Here is a 22437-nt window from a genome sequence, read left to right on the forward strand (position 1 = left end):
GACAGGGACCCAGTCAGATGAGTGGGTGGAATCCAAAGACACTACAGTACAACTGAAAGTAAGGTGCAAGTAGAAGAATGTGCAAAACTGTGTAGTAATACTGTGTTCAAGGCAAAGTTGCAACCTTTTTTCAGCCTACAACACAGAAAACACCCCCTCAACTTGAAATTTCAACTCAGCAACTTGGGGTCTTCTCAACTACCAGTTCCTTTCCCATTCATGGAGTGACGTCAAATAAACATGGCTGCACACACTTGTGAACAGTGTAAAGTACCCCTTCTCTTAAATTAGTATTAAATTAGGGGTATTATAACAGTATTGGCTTTAGATCAGTTAATATACAGGCACAGTACTGTAATATTGACCATACTAATCACAGTTTTAAGAAGGTACTCTTCAACATTACAGTTATTACTAACAATATCCAGCTAGGTTGTTGCTAATTGTCTGCTGGCTAGCTTGTTACTAACACTACTTGCTATGGTACGCTGTTGTTGCTCTACTGAAATTTCAGTCCAAAATGGTGACACACAAAAGACACACTTTCAATGAGGTGTTTTTTCCGGCTTTGCACATCGAGCATCCAGGGGTGGGAAATGACAAAAAAATGACATACAAATTGCAAATTAAAACTTTCAAGGCACAGCATTAGTCCATCTGCAAAGAGCAATTGGAGGCAAGGGGGATTTAGCGCCATTTGCAAGCGTCTTTGCAGTTATATGCTTATTTCATTTTATATCATGAATATCTCAGATAAATTATCATCATCTATGCATTTCTTAATGGTTTGTCTGTCTCCCTACAGCTCTTCGGGTGCTAGTGTTGTGGCCATAGACAACAAGATTGAGCAAGCAATGGTGAGGATTTTAATTTATTTACTTATTTTAATGATGGTTAAAACTCATATATTGTCCCTTTCACTAAGAACCATTATTGCTTATAGAGCTTGATGAGAAAAACACCTCAGGTCTGTTTATGTATTTAGCAGCTTGGGGCTTTTTGATTGTTGCTAGGCAAAGAATGTGCCATGGACCCCCATTCTAAATAACTTGACAGTAGATTGCCTCCATCTGCAGGAGGCTGGACCGTTTTGGTCCTTCTTGTGCTTTTAAACGGAGTTGGAGCCCTAAGTAGAATGATGGCCAAACTGTAACATCTAGATCCCTCTGTGCTTTGTTATTCTAAATCTGATTCAATATCCCTGATACTGCAATGTTTTGGATACTGCTGAAAACTTTGGCCTATTAAAAGCAAACAAACCTTTCTGAATCTCTTAAAGTTGAGGAACTTTGGCAGTTGGAGGACGGTTTATTTGTGGACTGTATAATCGTAGTGATGTGGTAAACCAGAACATTCAGCTAACTCCAGGCAAACATTTTATGGACACAGAAGATCTCACTATAATCTTGGTTGAAATTAGTTTGCTACAGCCTACCAACAGCAAACTAGAGTCTCAATGCATAAAGCGAGAACACAGCCAAGTTGAAATCGACACTAACAAATGAACACACACTATATTCCACTGTACAAATAGAATCTGGATGAATGGACACAAAGAAAATAAGACACTAGGCCTAAAAGAAACTGTACAAGAATTGAAGAAAAAACTACTTTTAAATTTTTTTAAAAAAAATTATTATTATTATTTTTTTAAATTAAAAGTAATTTTTTCTTCAATTCTTGTACAGTTTCTTTTTTTTTATTAAGACTCATGACTGATTAACACTTGAAGTAGAAGGAAGGTTGAATGCAAAAAAACATGTTATAGCGGGTGTTATATATAGGATGACCATACATACTCTTTATCCCAGACATGGCCTTAAAAAAAAGTCCAATCGGAATTTTGAAAATGTCTTGGCACACATGAACAGAAACTGAATCTTCAACAGACCTTATAAACAGACACTGTGACATGGAAGCACGTGCATGTGAAATGACCCAGAATTAATCACATTTAATATAAATTGGCTGGATGTGGCAGCTAGAGCTTATTGTCCATTGTGCATCAGCTCAGAATGCGGAGACGAACCACAAGGGCGCATTTCACTGACTTAACAGATGCAAGTTTAAGGAAGTGTAGGACCTCAATGCACAAGCAGCTCAGCCTCTATCACCACAAGGTGTCATAACTGTGAAGAGGATCATGGCCAAAAAAGGAGATCAAATCATAATAACTGGCACGTGCATCATGATGGTTGACAAACCCCATCCACCAGAGTGGATCTGATTATTATATCTGAAGGTCCCTTTTGACATCATCTTTCCCAACCCTCTTAGATGCTTCAACTGTCAGAGACTGTCGTAATTCTGCTGGATGTAAGAACAAGCCTGTTTGTTGCAGTTGTGGAGAGGAAAGGTATGAGGAAACCTGTCCAAAACCACCAAAATGCAGAAATTGCACAGGTGACCATCCAGCCTCATGAAAATGTACGTGGATCTATGTGGCCCTACGTGGATCAAAAGAGAAAGAAATTAAAAAAGTGAAATGCCTAAAAAAGGATGAACTATGTAGAAGAAAGCAAAGAGGTTGAGAAGCTCCCTATTTTCAAATTTGAGAAATCTTTTGCCTCAGTGGTACTACCAGCCAAGCACTCGATGGAGTGTCAGACAGATATGACCTGGTTAACAAGAGAAAAACCAAGACTAATTAGTAATAAAAGTTCAACTTCATCAAAAAAGAAGACACAAAGTACCAAAACTTAAAGTCAAACACAAACCGAAACCATTGCAGACCCAAGCTCAACAGTGGAACGTCCCCTGACTTCTAAAGGAAAGAAGATACAAGTAAACCTCTGCTTTGGTGCAGAGGTTGAGGCGTTTACAATTGTCATTGGATAGCATGGCCTCTTCTCTGCCACCTGTGACGCATCACTGACTAAACTTGTGGTTTCATAACTCCCAAAATCCACAATTCTAGACCTTGTGGCTACCATTTTTTCATCAATGACCAGGTTCTGGTATTACTGGTAGTATTACCCTACATGTCACTAACAGCTGCTTCCTGGTGGCTTCACATAAAAGAGCCAATCATAGCCAGTTGTGCCTTTTAGCCGGTCATTCTGCTCATCATCTTCAGAAGTGCAAGGAGGATCAAGAATATTTTCTTCTTCTCTGTAACAGTAAATGATCATGAATACAAAGTACAATAAGTACCCAAAAATCACCCATAGTAAATGCTAAATTGGCTTTTATATTTATATAATAACAATAATAATTCTATATTTCTATTTGGCTATCAAAGAACCCATGCTGATGCATTTGTTGTTGATTATTGTAACATTCTGGGATCTAATGGAGTTGAGTACGGATGCAAATGCAGATAAAGACGTTTATTAAGGAGAGAGGCAGGCAGACAAATCCAAATCGTAATACAGAGACGTGGTCAAGACAGTCAAACGGTCAGGCGATTGGCAAACGGGCATAAACTGGGCTAGGTTGTAATCAAAAATGAGGAAACGAGAAACGATAAAGGGGAAAGAGAAAGGGAGAGCTAAACTCAATACTGCACGATTTGCACAGAGACACAAGTGGTTTAAATGAATAACGTAATCATGGGTAAACACGGACAGCTGAAACCAATGTTGACACACCTTCGGACAACAACCAATGACTAAACAGGGGCGGAGACCGAACATAATCAAAACAAATGCACTTGTCCACAGTAAACAAAGTCACAGTCATAAACAACCGAAAAGCGTGCGATCGCTGAACGCTTGTGTACCTGGCTCGTGCACGCGCATGCACGCCGGCTTTCCGAGCACGCTGCAGACTGCAGCACTGTCTCAAGGGGAAATCGTGACAGAATCGTGACCCCCCCCCCCCCCCCCTCAGGTTTGCTCCTCCTGGAGCGCCAGAAAACACTCTCCTCCCCTGGCAGTCCTGGCATCTGGGCAAAATGTCCCCAGCTGAACCAGGAGACTGAGCGGCATCCTCAGCGGAGCAGGAAAGCAGAGCGACGTCCTCAGCGAATCTTGGCGTAGTGGCTTCCACGTCAGCGTAGGGAAGTAAAACGGAGCTTTTGGCTGCAACGGGAGGTGGAGAAACTTCCTCAGTAGAACAGGGTGGCTGAGTGGCATCCTCAACTGTATAGGGATGCTGAGTGGTGTCCACAGTCATGCAGAAAGTCTGAGTGTCGTTCTCCTATCGACTTTGCAGCCTGAACTTGGTTGGCTGTGTTGTCAGTCTCAGGCATGAGGAGAACTCGGTTGATTGTGTCGTCAGTCTCAGACATGAGAACTTGGTTGGTCAGAACTTGGCTTGAAAGGTTGTCTCTTCGACCTCGGACAGGAACTTGGCTTCATGCTGGAGCTCTGGAGATGAGACAACCTCGTGAGTCTCAGGCTGAAACTCTGGGGATGAGACCGCCTCGTGGGTCTCGGGTTGGAGCTCAGGAGGTGAGACCACCTTGTAGGTCTCGAGCTAGAGCTCTGGAGTCGCCACGTTGACTTCCGGCTGGAGATCGGCATGTGAGACCACCTCATGGGTCTTGAGCTGGAGCGCTGGTGACGAGGTCGCTACGTAGACCTCTGGCTGGAGCTCGGCAGGTAAGACCACCTCGTATGTCTCGAGCTGGAGCTCTGAGGTCGCCATGTTGACGTCTGGCTGGAGCTTAGCAGGTGAGACCACCTCATGGGTCTCAGGTTCGAGCTCTGGAGATGAGGTCACCACGTTGACCTCTGGTTGGAGCTCAGCAGGTGAGACCACTTTGTGAGTCTCATGTTGGAGCTCTGAGTAGGAGGTCACCTGACAAACCATCAAACAGCTCCGGGAGCTCGGTTCTTCTCCACTGTGGAAACTGGATCGAATCCACAGCTGGGACGGTTTGCTTGGTTTTCCTTGTATGACGTCTCCTCCGTCTTCCTGCTGCATCCATATTAGGGTGCAGTATTCTGTAACGTTCCGGGATCTAATGGAGTTGAGTACAGATGCAAATGCAGATAAAGATGTTTAATAAGGAGAGAGGCAGCCAGACAAATCCAAATCGTAATACAGAGACGTGGTCAAAACAGGCAAAGGGTCAGGCGATTGGCAAATGGGCATAAACTGGGCTAGGCTGTAATCAAAAACAAGGAAACGAGAAACAAGATAAATCACAGGAAACATGAAACGATAACTGGGAAACGAGAAAGGGAGCGTTAGGTAAAGAGCTAAACTCAATACTGTGCGATTTGCACAGAGACACAAGGGGTTTAAATGAATAACGTAATCATGGGTAAACACGGACAGCTGAAACCAATGTTAACAGACCTTTGGACAACAACCAATGACTAAACGGGGGCGGAGACCGAACATAATCAATACAAACGCACGTGTTCACAGTAAACAAAGTCACAATCATAAATAACCGAAAAGCATGCGTTCGCTGAGCGCTCGTGCATGCACTCCGGCTTTCCGAGCACGCTGCAAATTGCAGCACTGTCTCAAGGGGAAATCGTGACATTTATTATTATAAAAAATGAAGTGCCATGCTACATGTAAAAACAATGACTGCCATGCCATGTGAAAAAATTACTAATATTATTAATATATTATTAATAAAAATAATTTACTTTTCAAGGACCGTGTCCACTCCGAGCTGGAATGCTCCTCGGCTCAATCCATGCTGTCTTCCTTCAAAAAAACCCTCCAATTCCTCACCAGAGTCATGGGGAAGTCACACAAAGCTTTAGCGCGCCATTGACTTCAATTCAAACGCATCCCAAAACAGCAGACCGGAAACGCAAGCCCATGCGTAGAATTTTTGTACTGTACTACGCTGTGTGATGAAAGTTCAAATTTGGTGAACTCTAATCTGCGTAATCGTATCACGTGAAGACGTGTGGCCAATAAATAATCGTGACGTCACTGCGTGACCTTTTTTTAAAAAAAAAAAAAAATTTTTTAAATGGAAGTGCTAATTTTAGCGGTATCGAGCTATTCTGTACTTTACAACACAGCTTTGAAAGATTATAAAAACAACTTAAAAAGAGAGTCTGCCTGGTTTTGACAGATGATGTCGTATCCTGTTCCCGCCCATATTCGCAGGCCCACAAAAATACGCATGCTTAGCCTAGTGTGACCGCCTGACATGACACTGCACACACAGAAAGCCAATCTTATAACAGACTTGCGATGATAAAATAATTCCTTTGTTTATACTAATTGAAAATGTCCGATAAGTCAATTTCCATTCCACCGCCAGAATGGTACACCAGTGTACTGGTTAAAAAGTTAAAGTTGTTAATTTATAAATGTTACTATTGAAAAATAATGGTTTTAATAAAACAATGAAAAAAACATATTAATGCAACAAATCACATTAATGAACTAAAATTAGCTGCTCCTGGGGTCTTTGACATGATCACTCCATGGAATGAGTGTGTGGAGAAACTCTCCTTATTTACTGATAGATGTCCTGCTGCAATCAGCAGTGCCATCAAAGAGACAATCTCCCAGATGAAAATTGATGGGTAACTTTTGCCAGTAGCCAGCAAATGTATGCATGTAACGGCGTTACATAATCAGGATACAAAAATCTGGTAACTGTAATCCGTTACAGTTACGTCAAAAAACAAAGTAATCAGATTACAGGTACATTTTGTACAAAATGGGAATACTATCAGGATTACAGTCATTTTCATTTAAAACCAAGGAAATTAACCATTTAACATAACACAATATAGACAGCTGCATGATTATAGTTCTGGTTCTCACTTGCCAGTCGTGGCTCATGTGAGCAACTTCCTGGTGTATGTGCAAATAAATTTTGTGCAAAGTTAATTTGGTAGAAATTAACACAAATTGTTCTCTGAAATGCTTTTGTAGAGTCACCATGCGTCCTCTTTTTCCCGGACATGTCCTCTTTTTCGGACCTTGAAAAAGTGTCCGGCCGGGATTTCTAAATTTGAGAAAAAGTCCATGATTCTGCTTTAGTTTCAATATGATTATAGTCTAATACTGCATCATGTGTGCACATATTGGCATTGCTCTCTGTTATTCCTGCCTTCTCTCACACCAATTGGTTGATTCTAATAGGCTTGCAGCAACTATTGGCCAAATTCCTGCCTCTCAACCATTAGCCTGCTCTCAGCGAACGCACGAAGGTGAAGCACCGCTGTGTACGGAATTAAGCAGTTGCTTGACAGTAGCAGTGTCATTACAGCTGTCCTGAGTCGAAACAATGCCCATAGCCATATAAGGTCATTTTTAATTGTATGTTATCACATTGCTTCGTATTACATCAGGGCTCTCCGGTAACAATTTCTTTTCGGAGCACTTGTGCTCCTAATTACAAAAATTTAAGAGCACAGTCAAAAATTTAGGAGCACAGTTGAAGCTTAGTTTTTTAGAGATGGTAACGTTAATGTGCCACAACATAACATACAAGTAGGCATGAGAAAACTTGAGATGATCAATTACGACAGACTTTAGGAACATAGTGTGAGCCATGACACATTAATTTACCTTCTGATGAACTACATTTAATATTTTCGGTTAATTTTACAGACTGTATGCTAGGGCTGCACGATTATGGCCAAAATGATAATCCCGATTATTTTGATCAATATTGAGATCTCGATTATTTATCACGATTATTCATTGATTTTAGGGACAACATATTTTTATTGCACTTTCACATTTAAATAAACAGACCGCTGCTTTCACCTCCATGCTGTGCTACATTCCTGCTAATGTACAAATCTTTACATCAAATTAGACTGATCCTTAAAGTGCATCATCTCGTAGAAGCAAAATATAAATAAAATTGTACCCAAAATATAGGGTAAGTAAAAAATAAAAATCCCATCAACCAAATGAAAATATGCATCAAATATAACAATATGCAACCAAATGAAAACAGTTCAGACCTATGCAGAAAAGGCAATAACAGTGTTTACAGGAGGAGAGATGCAAGACAATCTCTTTTAGGAGATTACAAAAATTTAGGAGCACAGTTGAAGTTTAGTGTTTTTTTTTGTTTTTGTTTTTTTTTTTAAGAGATGGTAGCGTTAATGTGCCACAATATAACACACAAGTAGGCATGAGAAAACTTGAGCTGGTCAATTATGACAGAATTTAGGAACATAGTGTGAGCCATGACACATTAATTTACTTTCTGATAAACTAAATTTAATATTTTCAGTTAATTTTACAGACTGTATGCAAAAAACAACCGTTAACCTGTTCCACCTTGTAAACAAATACAATAAACCTCAATGTTCAGTGTTTGAATTCTGCTCCTCTTAAATATATTTAAAGGTACACTATTAGACATTTTCCACTGTCATGGTTTTGGGCTGGAGTCAGTTCAGAATTTTTACAGCCGATACCGATCCAGATACCAATCTTTTTTTGTTTAAACTTTAATCAGGAGGTCATAAACAGTTAAATGTAAGCTCTCTGCTCATGGTCACTGTTAATTGAGTTAAAATAATAGCAATGAGAAATCCTGTTGGTTAATTGATAAATATACAAGCATAAATATTTATTTTTAAATATTTTAAACAATAGAGTCCTAATTAAAAGTAGACTAACACAAGCATGATCCATATTAGGAAAAAATAGCCTTCTAAGGAAATAGCGAACTAAGCTTAATGTCAAATTGATATTAAATGCAACCCATAGTAATTAAACATCATTTTATTTCTCATTTTATTTATATTTTATGAAGTTATTATAATATCTATTTTTTATATTAAATTATTTATTTATAACTAAGCACATTTCTGTCTTTACATTTCATTAGTTTTGATTGTTTATCAGTTTTAGATTGTTTCCCCCAGTACAGTGTTGCCATGTCTGCTGATAATATTGTGTTTTTTGGGGGGGTTAAATCAAAACATGGAAACTGGAGTTGACTTTTCTATTGATATCTGGCAACCGTGAGTTTAAATGAAGTGAATGCACTGTCTATTAGGGTTGGTGAAGGGAGAACGGCAGTGTACTGTATGCCTACAGACTGAACAGTTGCTACTCTTGATTATGATTGGTGAGGAATTATTTAATAAATAAGTTTGAATTAAACCCACCTTGTTGCGTTAGCATTATTATTAATTTACTCCGCTACACAAGCAGGTCACAGTAGCGGGTTCAGGTCATTTTGCGGGATCAATAAAAGATGGCGGTTATGAGATCGGGAAGTTGAGAGAAGCAGATGATGGACAGAGTTACTTGTCATCATAATGGCTTCTCTGCAGTATTTACACACTTGTTCAGTTGACTGAGGAGATAAAAAGCAGTGTGAAAGTAACTGTTGTGCGGTGTAGATGCATTTTGGACTTCCTGTAGTTTTTATCTTGATTGTATTATACAACTCTGAACAGATCACTTGCACCGGTGCTCCTAAAAATTTTTTTACAGTCGCACAAAACACTTTTCAGACGCAAATGCGAGTGAAATGGTCACACTGTAAAGCCCTGTACATGTCCATTCAAATGTGTAAATGATGGCAGAAGGTACACTCGTGGCATCTAATATTTTATTTTGTTCCATTTTCACTGTAGGGAAAAAATGTAAAACATGGGCAGAGTGAGACCAATTTGAGATATATATATATATATATATATATATATATATATATATATATATATATCTATATATATATATCTATATATATATAATCAAAATATATATATATATATATCAAATTGGTCTCACTCTGCCCATGTTTTACATTTTTAAGTGTACATGGTGTCTTACATCTTTAACACACACCCCCCCCCCTCCAATTTCTTTTTTTAAATAAAAGGTGTCCTCTTTTTGTAGAGAAAATTAGCTGCTTAGATTAAGTTGTTGCATTCCTCACCATTATATGTAAGGAAAGTTTAGATATTTAGATTAAGTTACCTGTATTCTCCACCTACATTGTAGGAGAGACTAGCAGATCAGCTCGAAAGAGGAAATTTGGCTAATTTAGTATTTCTGATCAACTATTCGTTCAGCAATAAGTTGAAATTAGTGTATTTATTAATTATGCATTAGATATTACCTCCATGGCCACCGGCAATAATATCCTAAATATAGTGAAACATTATTTTAAGAGCATTGTAGCAAGATCGGCAATTCAAGGCAGTAGACTTTGTAAAACACATAAGACACATATTTAAGAACAGACAAGACTTTATTAAACTATTCTACTACACACAAATGCGCGCACACATCTACACACACACAAACTCAAACCAGGGTGATCATGGCTGTCAACAGAGTGAATGAATTTCAAAGTTTATAGCACTGTAGGTTATTTCACAGACCATGGCCTGAGTGAATCATCAACTTATTAATCTACTTTCACTTCTTTAGAAGAGCTTTAAATTTAATATTATATGTACCAGTTTAGCTAGAGTCTGGAGGTACTGAACTTGCCTTTTGAGGGGACTTCATTACGTCATGGTTTTGAGGGGATTCCTGCGATGGTTATTCATTAATGGTCTGGTCGGCGTTTGAGTGGAGTCTTGGAAGACCAATCAGAATGATGAATGGAATGGAGTCTGGTAGGCGGGAGGTTTGATGAGCTGGTTGCAGCTCTCAGCTGGGTCTCCAAGCAGATGTGATGGCTGGAGACTTTCCGCTGCCTCTGTTCTTCTTCTGATGAGATGAGAGCTGAGAGCGAGCTTCATTGGTGTCATTGGATTATAACTCTTTCTGGCTAGTCCAACCCCAGAATGCTTCCTCCAATCAAACATTGTCTTAGGGCGGGGTATAAGCCATATTCTCCACCTCTGACGTTAATCAGTCCATTGTCTCTGCAGATGGGAGGTTCCACACTTTTCATGATTTGTGGATCAAACCTTGTTCTGAAATATTAACATATACATATAATGACATTCTACACAAATTTCTTACTCTTATCCTTCACTCATTGACCACACACATACCACACATGACATATATTGGCTGTTGTTAACACACTACTAATAATCAAACAATAATCATACTAGTACTACTTATACTAATGCATGCTAAATAAATTAAACAAGTTGTGGCAACTTAGAGATTCTAAGCACAATAAGTCCAGAAGAAAACATGGCAGAAAATAGATGATTTAAATATGTATTCGTTTTCAGTCACTGCCTCTATAAGCTATATGGAGTGCTCTGATTGTGGACTGTGTGAACACGCGGGTCTTGTGTAGACCCTTTCCTTGGGCTGTCTAAGTGGAATGCGGCTAAATTTTTTTTTTATCTCTTCCTTTTACCATCTTCGCTGCCTGGTTTGCCCTGAGATCCTACACAGAATATGGTCACCCTAGCTTTTGTGATGTAATGTTACGCACATCAGGGACAGTGATCTTTTATTTATTTTATTAAAACAAATCCCAACATTGAACATGTTTTGAACATTTTAAGCTCTAAAATAAGCTCTAAATAAAAGTATTTTAGATCATATTGCTTTTCTCTTGACTTTATTTACATACAGTGGGGGAAATAATTATTGAGCGTGTCAACATTTTTTTAGTAAATATATTTGCAATGAGGCTATTAACATGAAATGTTCACCAGACATTGGTATTAACTCAAGTAAGCCACACATAAAGAAATCCAAACATTAAAGTCCATAAATTAAGTTATGTGTAATAAAGCAGAATGACACAGGAAAAAAGTATTAAACACGCTAACTGAAATGTATTTAATACTTATTGGAGAAGCCTTTGTTTGTAATGACAGCTTCAAGGCACTTCTTGTATGAAGAAATTAATCAACTGCAGTTTTCAGGTGTGATTTTGACCCATTCTTCTAAACATATTGTCTTTAAATCTTGTTCAAATGGATTTAAGTCAGGTGATTGACTGGGCCATTCTAACACCTTGATTTTTTTTTCTCTGAAACCAATTAAGAGTTTCCTTTGCTGTATGCTTGTATCCTGGTGGATGGCAGCAGATTCTTCTCAAGAATCTCCCGGCAAAGGGCTCCATTCATCGTTCCTTCAATTATATGAAGTCTGCCAGTACCATGTGATGAAAAACAGCCCCACACCATGATGCTTCCACCTTCCACCTGTTTGTATAGTGTTTTTAGGGTGATGTGCAGTGCCATTTCTTCTCCAAACATAATGTATAGTATGACAGCCAAAAAGTAAAATTTTTCTCTCGTCTGAAGAGACCTACACTCTCCCAGTATTTCATAGGCTTGTCCAAATGAGTTTTTGAGCAAATGAGCAAACTTTAAACAAGCTTCGACATGCCTTTTCTTTAGTAGTGGAGTCTTGCGGGGTGAGCGTGAGCAGTGGAGTGCATTGCCTATTCTCTGTGACGATGGCACCTGCTGCCTCCAAGTGTTTCTGGAGCTCTTTCTGAGTGGTCTTTGGCGCTTGGGCTACTCTTCTAACTATTCTTGAGACTCCCTGGTCAGAAATCTTGCGAGGAGCTATTGTGTGTGGCCGGTTGATGACGGAGTGATGTTGCTTCCACTTGCAGATAATGGCCCCAATGGTGTTTACTGGAAGGTTCAGAAGTTAAATATGTCTGTATCTGATTCCATCAATATGTTTTGCAACAATAAGGTTGTGAAGGTCTTTTGAGAGCTCTTTGCTTTTACCCATAATGAGATGTTTCTTGTGTGACACCTTGGTAACGAAATGCCTTTTTGTAGACCAATTTACTAACCCAGCTGATATTAATTTGCATAGATAGGAGGTATAATTACTCTCTAACTACTTACAGATTTCAGCTGGTTCCTTGCCTTAACTTGACTTGGAGAACTGCTTTTTCTTAGCGTGGTCAATACTTTTTTCACTTTATTACAGATAACTTTATTTATGCACTTTAACGTTGTGAATTCTTTATATTTACGGATTTCTTGAGTTAATACTGTTGTCTGGTGAAACTTCCATGTGAATAGCCTCAATGGAAATATATTTACTGAAAAAAATGTTGACGCGTTCAATACTTATTTCCCCCCCACTGTATGTGACTTTGAAGTAATCAGATTACATTACTTTCATATTGTGATACTTGGATTACATTACTGATTTACGTTTTTTTTTTAATAAAGAAATTTGTAACTGTAACAGAATACATTTTTAAAGTAACCCTCCTAACCCTGACCCTGAAAGTGCTAACAATGACCATTCTCTTGAACAAATTTCTCATTCTCATTTCTTATCTCTCCATCTTTCAGGACTTGGTGAAAAGCCACCTCATGTATGCAGTACGTGAAGAAGTGGAGGTGCTGAAAGAACAAATAAAGGAGCTGATTGAGAGAAATTCCCAGCTGGAGCAGGAAAACAACCTACTAAAGAATCTGGCCAGTCCTGAGCAGCTAGCTCAGTTTGAGGCTCAGGTGCAGAGCACCTCCCCAACCTTGGGTACTCAATCAGGAACTCTGGGTGGTCCACCAACATCACATACCCAGGGTTTGGGTCCTCCAGTGTAACCTCTACCTCCTAGTAGAGTAATGGAGGGCTACTGACCTACAATCTCACCAAAATATAACAAGTTAAACAATACTGTGAACACTTTCATGACTGGCAGCAAGATTGCTAAACACAGCCACAGTTGCTGAGCCTTGAGGATATACTTCTAAACATTTTCTCATTTGCACATGGTAAACTATCATATGACGCTACTTGTTAAGAACCAACTCCTCGAGAGCTTTACATGCTTCAGACAATCAATACGGAGAAAAAGACTTGAAGTGGACTGTAACATAAGCCAATCATGGGGAGGATAAAGATGTTTGGAATTCGGTCTAATGAATCGCACCTTCGCATGCTCCAGAGTCTATTTTGAATTGTTCATATCGGCAGTGAGTGGGAATTGTGCTGTTATTGGTGCATAATCCCTCTTTCGTGACCAGTGCTTTTCTTTTTGTCTTATGTCGTTTTCATTTTTTAAATGAAAAATAAAAAGCACTTTACAGTGACTACAACGAAGAAAATGAAAAATTGGAACCTTTCATCCCAAATATGAATCTGGAATGGTGATTTAATGCATTTTAGTAAGGCTTAGATGAATTATCTTTTTTTTTTTTTTTTGCATTTTTAACAATAAATTCCTTTTAAATTTTGGTAGTTTTCAGGCTTTAAATTGAATAGCTATGCCTCAGTGTTCAGACTTTAATCTCATAATTTCTGCCCTTCTAAACTTGTGGCTCATGTATTCTTAAGCAGGGATACAAAGTGTTTCAGTAGTGGGACATACAGTAGGTGTTTTTCTGCTGCAGACCTAGGGGTGGATGTCCACCAAAAGTTATTGAACAGTTTTTAATTAATAAAACAAATGTTTGTGTATGTAAAATGACTGTAATTATGCATAGCAGGGAAAATTAAAATAAAATGAGTTGTTAATGTACAGATCAAGTTCAAACTGAATATACTGTAGTTTGGACTGAGCACACCGAGGAGCAGCACACATTATAATGAAATCTATGTTTCTACAGGTTAAAAATCCTGATAACAGATCTCAAGTTATTCCAGTGAAAAATCATTGATTCATTGAGATTTTTTTCTACCTTACAGTAATGGACTCTAGATGTAATACAAGCAGTTTGGTCATCACAATTGTTAATGACCTATAAGTGTCAAATCTTGCATTGAATTCCATGCATGTTCCTTTGAAAAACACATGAAAATGTGACGCAATACAATTGCACTAAACAGTTGCACCTCAAGTTTAATAAAATGAAGGAAAAAAAAACATTATTTCCATGTAGTATCTAACATGCCATTGCATTTATTACTATTCCATGTATTATGGATGTCTGGGTAGTGTGATCTGGAACCACACTTATCTTGGTTTATAGAACCGAAAACTGGGTCTTCTCAAGCTCCTTGTTAACAGATCATAGTCAGTAGCTAAATGCACTATACAATATGCCCCTTTTATTATGCACAGTAACAACACAGATTTTTTTGTGATGGGAGAAAAGTTTATATCCCTAAATAGGTGGGAGGTATAGCTGCTGAACAGCTGTTGCCTGATAATCAAGAAAAGGAAGGTGAAAAGATTAAACTTGATACTACAATTAGTTTTGTCCATCATTGTTATAAGGAGTTCATAGCATTCAAACCATCAAAGCTTATAAATAGTGTTTTATATTTGGGCACAGCTTTTGCAATGTGTGTTGAATATGAGAGTAAAATAGGACATATGATCAATGAGAAATGGGTTACTGTGAGAATCCTTTCTGCTTTTATTGATATGCTTGTTGGTTGTCATGTGATCTGGGTGTGACCAGAAAGTTATTTTAGGTTTTGCAGCCAGGAACCATTTAAACTGTAAAAAATAAATTCCATGGACCTCCCTAGCATATAGCCTATTTGTTTTAGAAACATAATCCAATTACAGATTAACACATTGATGCACCATACCAAATGTTAGCTTGATCAGATTTAGTAATCACGTCAGAATAATCAGGTTTCTGAGAAACCTATCTCCACCCCATGTATGACCACACCCCAAACTTTGCAGCTCACTTCAAAATCTTGTCCTATACATGATTCAAGTTTTGTGTGAATCCACATGAGGAATTATGAGTTACAGCTGTTTGAGTAAATTAGGCTCAGCCTAATTAGCATTGATTGACATGCAGTGGCCATTTTGTTTAAATTATGAAAATGTACTTGATAATTAATGAGGTTCACACTCTGCTGAGTAATTTGACAGCAGGGGGGGGGTAATTTTGTTCGCAGGACTCACAGTTCATAAGATATAGACCAAAAAATAAACACTTGCGCTATCATTACATGTGACTAGTTCATTTCATTTATGTGAGTAGCAATTGTAATACTGCACCTACCAATCAAGTTTCATATCAATACACTACAGTTTAGGCTGCACATTTCATTTTAGAGGAGAAAAATAATAATAATAAATATAGCTGCAAGCACCAATTTTGGGGCCAAGCCTGACAGAGGCAAAGTGAGGAGATAAGCAAGTATTGTTTTAGAATGGTCATGATTTTATGACAAAGTGTTCAGAACTTAGAAGCATAAATGTGCTTATTACATATCTTGTGAAAACTAGGTGGCACTGTTCCAAAACAATTACCAGTTCAAGTCATGATGACATTGTAAGAGCCATTATGTTGTAGTGAATGTCTGTTGTAATTCCATTGTTTAACACTGGGTGGTGTGGGTCTAATTATTATATAGGTGGTAGCCAGAGAGTAAGAGAAGGGAGGTGTGTAATGGAGGGAAGCACAACAATTTTTGACTGTGTCAGGACATGTGCAAGTGGAAGCAAGCTTGTGGGATTACTATGTGATTGTGCATTGGAACTGTGAGTTTAAAATGACATCTACGAGCTTTGTGATAAAGTTGATCAAAGCAGTAGTAGACTGGAAGTGTGTCTTGTTTGGATCTCATGTGTCAGAAACACCTACAACACCTCTAAGTGACAAGATGGTCATTTGTCACTTCAGACATATATAAAATTTGGTCTACATATGCTAAATCTTTATGGAGATATAGCCTCACGTTCATTTTGGCATGCTCGCCAACAAATTTGTTTGTGTGTTATTCGAGAATGGTTTGACTAATCAACTAGCATTCCATAATTTTTTGTTGGCATGGTCTACAGATGATGTGATTTGATTTTGGTCAAAATTGGACAAACGGTCTAGGAGGAGTTCGAAAAAATAGGTTTTCAAAACATTTAAAAATGGTGGACAGAAGTTTGCTCGATCGTGACATAATTGGTACCATTGTTCTTGGTATGAACCACAGTATCTATCAAGACCTGTACGACAGTAGGAAAAAAAGAGTCAATAGCTATTAGCATTTTAAAAAAAAGTATTAAACTTTTTGAGTCCCTTCAGAGCATGGTGCCAAATAAAACATACAGAGTTTCGTAATGATATGCCAAGTCGATTGCAAAATACATCATTTTATGACTAAATTCAAAATGACCAACATCCAAAAATGGTATTGTTTTACTCAGTATGTAGCACTTGATCTAAAGAGACAATTTTCGGCCAAAGTGTTCAAGAGTTATAAGCCAAAAAAAAATCAGTTTTTGCTATCTGCTGACCAGTAGGGGGCAGTGCACCAAAACACTGCAGGTAACCTCAGGGACTAATAATGATGACGTTCTCATACCGTTCGAGTTATAGCCATTTAAGTAAAAGTGGCAACACCAAAACTTCAAACGTTTTGCTGTGCCCTTGTGGGGGTAAATAAAAATTTTTGATAACTATTGATCTAAGATGTCCAAAATATTGTCCTGCAGTAGTTTTATTTCACTTGAGGAAAAACCTATGACTAATTCACAAAAGTAAATTTTTAACATTATCTGAAATATTTACCCACAATTTTTGACAGACACCAATGGTTCTTGAGGCAAACATGTTTAGAATGAGAAGACCTATCATTTGATATATATTAGTTGTGTTTTTTCAAAACACTGCGTTATATACAACCGTTAACTCCAACAAAAATCGTGATAGTCATGAAGTCTATTAAGAGATTGGTGCTAAGACACTTGAAAGACATCATTGGCGCCCTCTAGACCCCTTTCAGCTAACAGGTGATAGGTCTTTCACCTAATGAGATAGGTCTGTAGTCATTTGGCCTCGTGAGCCTGTGTGTGTGTGTGTTTTTGTGACGAGGATGATGATGGAGCATTTCAAGCAGGAGGGTACTTCACACTGCTCCAGTGATCTGTTGAAGATTCTAGACTTTTGTTTTAGGAAGACCTGACAAACATCTTCCTCACAGATCCTATGTGGCAGAGTGGCAGAGTGCATACTGTTGGATGTGTGGAGAGATTAATGGATTGGGTGTAGGCAGGGTTTTTTTTGAAGGTACAATACAACATGTTCAGGTTGTCAGCCAGCTGTTGCCTGTCCACAGAGTGGGGGGGGAGGTGTAGTTGGTGATGTCTTTCAGGCCTTTCCACACTGTTTCAAGGTCATTATCCAATAAGCTGGTTCTCAGCTTTTCAGAGTAGTTCCTCTTAGCAACTCTTACCTCCTTTGCCAAGGTGTTTTTTGCCTGATTATACAGGATTTTGTCCCCACAACTGTAGGCCTCTTCTTTGACTGAAGTGTCACATTTTTCCTGTGAACCATGGTTTGTCATTGTATGTTAAGCAGGTCTTGGTGGGTACACACATATCCTCACAAAAACTGATGTACACTGTTACAGAGTCAGTTCATTGAGATTGATAGCTGCAGTTTCAATAACACTCCAGTCAGTGCAGTCAAAGCAGGCTGGTAATTCCAACTTTGCCTCATTAGTTCACCTCTTAAAAGTCCTGACTACAGACTTAGCATGTTTTAGTTGCTATCTGTACAGCAGGTCAGGAGAAGGTGCACCAGACAGTGATCAAAATGTCCCACAGTTGCCCCAGGGGACAGAGTGATATGCTTTCTTTAGAATGGTGTAGCAGTTATCCAGTGTGTTATTTTTTCTGGTGTGACATTTAATGTTTTGGTTGTATTAAGATAGCTCATGTCTGAGATTAGCTCTATTAAAATCTCCCAGAATGATAAGAATGGAGTCTGGGTGTAGTTGATCTGTTCTGATAATCTGATCAGACAGCTTTTGCAGCTCATCATGTATAAAGACTTGAGGAATGGTAAATGGTCTGCCATTTACCTGGCCATTTAACCTTAGTGGTTCTAACAAGCACTTACTCATTCACCCATTCTCACACACACACACCAATGCAAGCATGCAAGGCGCTAGCCTGCCATTGGGAGCAACTTGGGGCTCAGTGGCTTGCCAAAGGACACTTTGGCATGTGGAGAACCGCCAATCTTGTGATTAGTGGACAGCGTATGCTACCACCTGAGCCACAGCCACCCCAAGGAGGGATGTACACGTTAACCAGAATCAGAGAAGAGAAGTTCTGTGGTGACTAGTATGGTTTACAGTTGAAAAAAGGCTTCCAACTTAGGACAGCATATTTTCTACAATACTGAAACATCTGTACACCAACCTTCATTAAAATAAAAATTAAGGTTGTCATCACCCCTCATTTTTCCTGATAATTCTGAGGAGCAGTCCTCTCTGTTGAGTAGGAAGACTGGCAAATGTAGTGTGCTGTCTGGGATGGTTTCATTTAGCAAAGTTTCCGAGAAGCACAGAGCAGCAGAGTTGAAAAAGTCTCTGTTTGTAGCTGAAGTGTTAGCTTCACCATTTTGTTGACAAGAGAGCAAAGGCTTGCTAGGTGGATACTTGGGGGCTGAATATATGCTTCACATTTTGTGCAAATCCATGCAAACAGTCATGAATTAGAGCTGTGTGAGTAAATTAGGCTCTGCCTTATTAGAATTCATTGACATGTAGCAGCCATATAGTTTACAAATGTCAAAATGTTTTTGATAATTATTGAGCGTCTCAGTCTGCTGAGTAGCTTGACATGAAAATTAGGAGATCAGACAAAAAGCCTAGTACAAATTCGCAAAATCAAATGGTTCTTGGGATTTTGTTCTTCAGGAGAATACAAGGAATAAGTAGCATGAAGAATTTTCACTGTAGGACTTTAAGATATTAGCCAAAATGTAAAATGCTTCGCTATAGCACCACCATTAGTCTGATCAGGCTAATCACTCTTGAGTGAGTAGTGAGAGGTAGTACTACACACTTACCAAGTTTCATGTCTGTGGGAACTACAGTTTTGTCTACATGATCAGTTTAAGAGAAGAAGAAGAAGGAAGAGGAGGAGGAGGGAAAAATCAATTGGATTCTATAGGGGTCCACTCACTGGTCCAACAACGTTATCCAATGACGTGGTAGAAGGATTCACACGTGTTTCTGTCTTTTCGAAGAGATGTGAATACATTTAGATTATTACATTTGTCATTCCAATTCTGTTTGATGCTCTCAAATTAAATCTGATTCCAATTGTAAAAACCTCAATATTGTATTTGTTTCCTAGTTATTTATATTTTGATACTTTTGATCTTTTACATTCAATTAATTCTAGTTTATTCTATACTTTAAATTGTGCTCGTTCATTCGGATTCCGTGTCGCTCAGAGTCTCGCGCCAACCGTGTACGCAGATCTCACGGCCGCAAACTCGCCAGTCTTGGTCATTAGCCAGAGGTAATTGACTAATACTATTTAAATGGCCTCCCCATGCTTGCCCTTTTCTAAAAAGTACTTTGTTGAGTCCCCTTAGATAGTAATACTTAATTATAGTAACGCTATTCCTAGTCAGAGGTCATGACCACTAAAATTTACAGAGATAGACCAATAATATCTGAGTTAAGATTAGCGTTATATAATCATACCATAGTTTCCTATGTACACTTAACTAGAAACTATTACAATAACCAGAGGTTTAGACTTCACCCTATTTAGACTTGGTCGATCAACTTTATGTTGTCCTAAACGGAAATTCCCTATCAAGCCTGTACACACTAAGTACACTTAACTTAATGCCAAGTTGTTAGCCTGGACTCTAAAATCTCAGTTGGCGTGCCCCAATGCTCCACCTAAACCTGGATTTTAGCCTGTACTAACCTGGTTGCAGATTTGCGGTAACAAGGATTTAACGTAATCTACTAGAGCCAATAATTTCAGAATAAATCAGAATATAATCAAGTCTAATAATTTATTTAACCAGGTATGAACACATCCAAATCAATACTACTATTAATAATAAGAAGAAATAATTACAGTCAGTATTACATTACCAATCAAATTCAAAACATACAAAACAATACAACATAAGAGAGTAAAAACTTGCAGACCTGGTATAGAAAACTACACACAGTGATCATGCGGGAGATCTGTCTACAGATTCCCCGTACCTCTGGCCAGCTCTCCCCTAAATACCCAGATGCCATGTGGTCCACCAAATGGTGTTGTTTGTGATGACCATTTAATGTTTGTGGAAGGATGTACCTTATTTACATACAGGCGGTAATTTGAGTGAGGGACCTTGGGTATGCCTTTAACAGCATGCAATATTTTTATTTGAATTGCTGTTGAGGGAATGAGACCATATGAGACCTTTTGTATAATATAGCAAACATGTATAGTCAACATCTTATTCGCATTAAAACCTGTTATGTAATGTATATGGACCTTGGGTGTGTTTAAGGTGGTCTTGACACAGAGAGAAGGGTGTGAGGAGAGGAAGAAGGAAACAATGTAGTTATGATCTCCTAGTCTCCACTCAGCATGATGTGCTATTTCAGTTGAGGATGCTAATTCCCATGAGAGTCCTTTTCCTCAGAGAGCAGTTTTCTCCAGGTTCAGACATCTTGTCACCAGCCTTACAGTTCCAAGTATTACCTTCTTGGCCCTCTAAATATAGCTGCAAGCTTCGATCTGCAGGCTCCAAGCACTCTTAGCAAACATCACAGAAATCCACTTACAGATTAGCATATTACTGCAGCACATCAAAACTTTGACTTCTGAGACATAGCTATTTCAACTTAAGTTAAAAATTTGCATATCATCTCAGAATCCTTTGCCATACATGCATTTCAAGTTTTATGTAAGTATTTGCAGGAATTCATGAAGTACAGCTGTAAACAAGTACCACCCCACTTGGGTTGATTGGCATGTGGTGCCAATACTGTTTATATAGTTCAACATGATTTAGATAATTATTAAGGTTCACACTCTTCTGAGAAATTTGTGACAGTCCAAATCTGTTACAATGCAAAAGTAAGTTTAGCATATTATGCAAATTTTTGTAAACTGGAGTGAGAATGGCTAAATGATTCAAATGGCCTATTTCTATGGTTTGACCCAAGGCATCAGCACTAACAATAAACTTCACTGTGGCTCTTGTTGGAAACTCTCTATTCCCTCAGATATGTATAAGTATGTTTAGGTTATAGTTTAATTTCTGTCTTATGAACTTTCTAGAACCTGTCTGTTGTGTACGTGCCAGTTTAACATGTCACCATAGGTACTTCCTCTTTTCTGTTAAACGAACCACACCATATATGTTCAACAACTGCTGTACATTCTTGTATTGCCTAAGATGTTTTTCATGTACGTGGCCAGACAGTCCAACTGCCATATTATTTCCACACAGCAGTGCGCTTATGCACGGCTATTTGTACCTATATAAACCTCTGTGAATCTGCAATAAATTGGAGAAGTCTCTCTGAGATACCCTGTGTGTCAGTGTGTTCAATCAGACTCTCTCCGGGCCCGTATGCGCTCTGAGGCAAACCACATCCGCGTGGTAGCATAGAGAAGAGAAACACTCTACTCTTAAACACAGAAAGGCTGACGGAGGAAAAAGGGATATCGAAGCTGTTATTTGCTTTATCCTTACAGCTCTTATTTTCTAAGAGATATGCTAATTTTTTCAAGCAAAAACATGAATAGTGCCCCCAGTGGCAAATTTAAGTGAGATTGCATCAGATAGTGATTCTATACTCAAACTGTTTCGTAATGATAGCTCAATGTTAACCCTGTCAAATGCCTGCTGAAATCTGATTGGCTGCTGGCAGCAATGTTCATTTACTAATTAGACCTTCACTTGTGGTTCTGACCTTAGCTCCGCCCCTTTGCATTACCAGGACCGACACTTTGCATATGACCTC

General features: G+C 38.6%; 1 protein-coding gene across 2 annotated transcripts in view; it reads left to right on the forward strand.

Moving 5' to 3' along the window:
- LOC128615386 (TSC22 domain family protein 1-like) overlaps positions 1–22138 on the forward strand; it is a 60301-nt gene extending 38163 nt beyond the window's left edge. Inside the window, exons 2-3 of one of the 2 annotated variants that reach the window (XM_053637431.1) lie at positions 806–857; positions 13098–22138. In XM_053637431.1, coding sequence (XP_053493406.1) covers positions 806–857; positions 13098–13352 — 307 coding nt within the window. In that variant the 3' untranslated portion in view covers positions 13353–22138. Of the gene's footprint in view, positions 1–805; positions 858–13097 lie in introns of those variants that run through there. The other variant, XR_008387197.1, reaches the window with a different exon arrangement.
- Positions 22139–22437: the final 299 nt, after the last annotated feature.

Source organism: Ictalurus furcatus, chromosome 12, assembly GCF_023375685.1.
Source record: "Ictalurus furcatus strain D&B chromosome 12, Billie_1.0, whole genome shotgun sequence".
In the NCBI taxonomy this organism is placed as follows: Eukaryota; Metazoa; Chordata; class Actinopteri; order Siluriformes; family Ictaluridae; genus Ictalurus; species Ictalurus furcatus.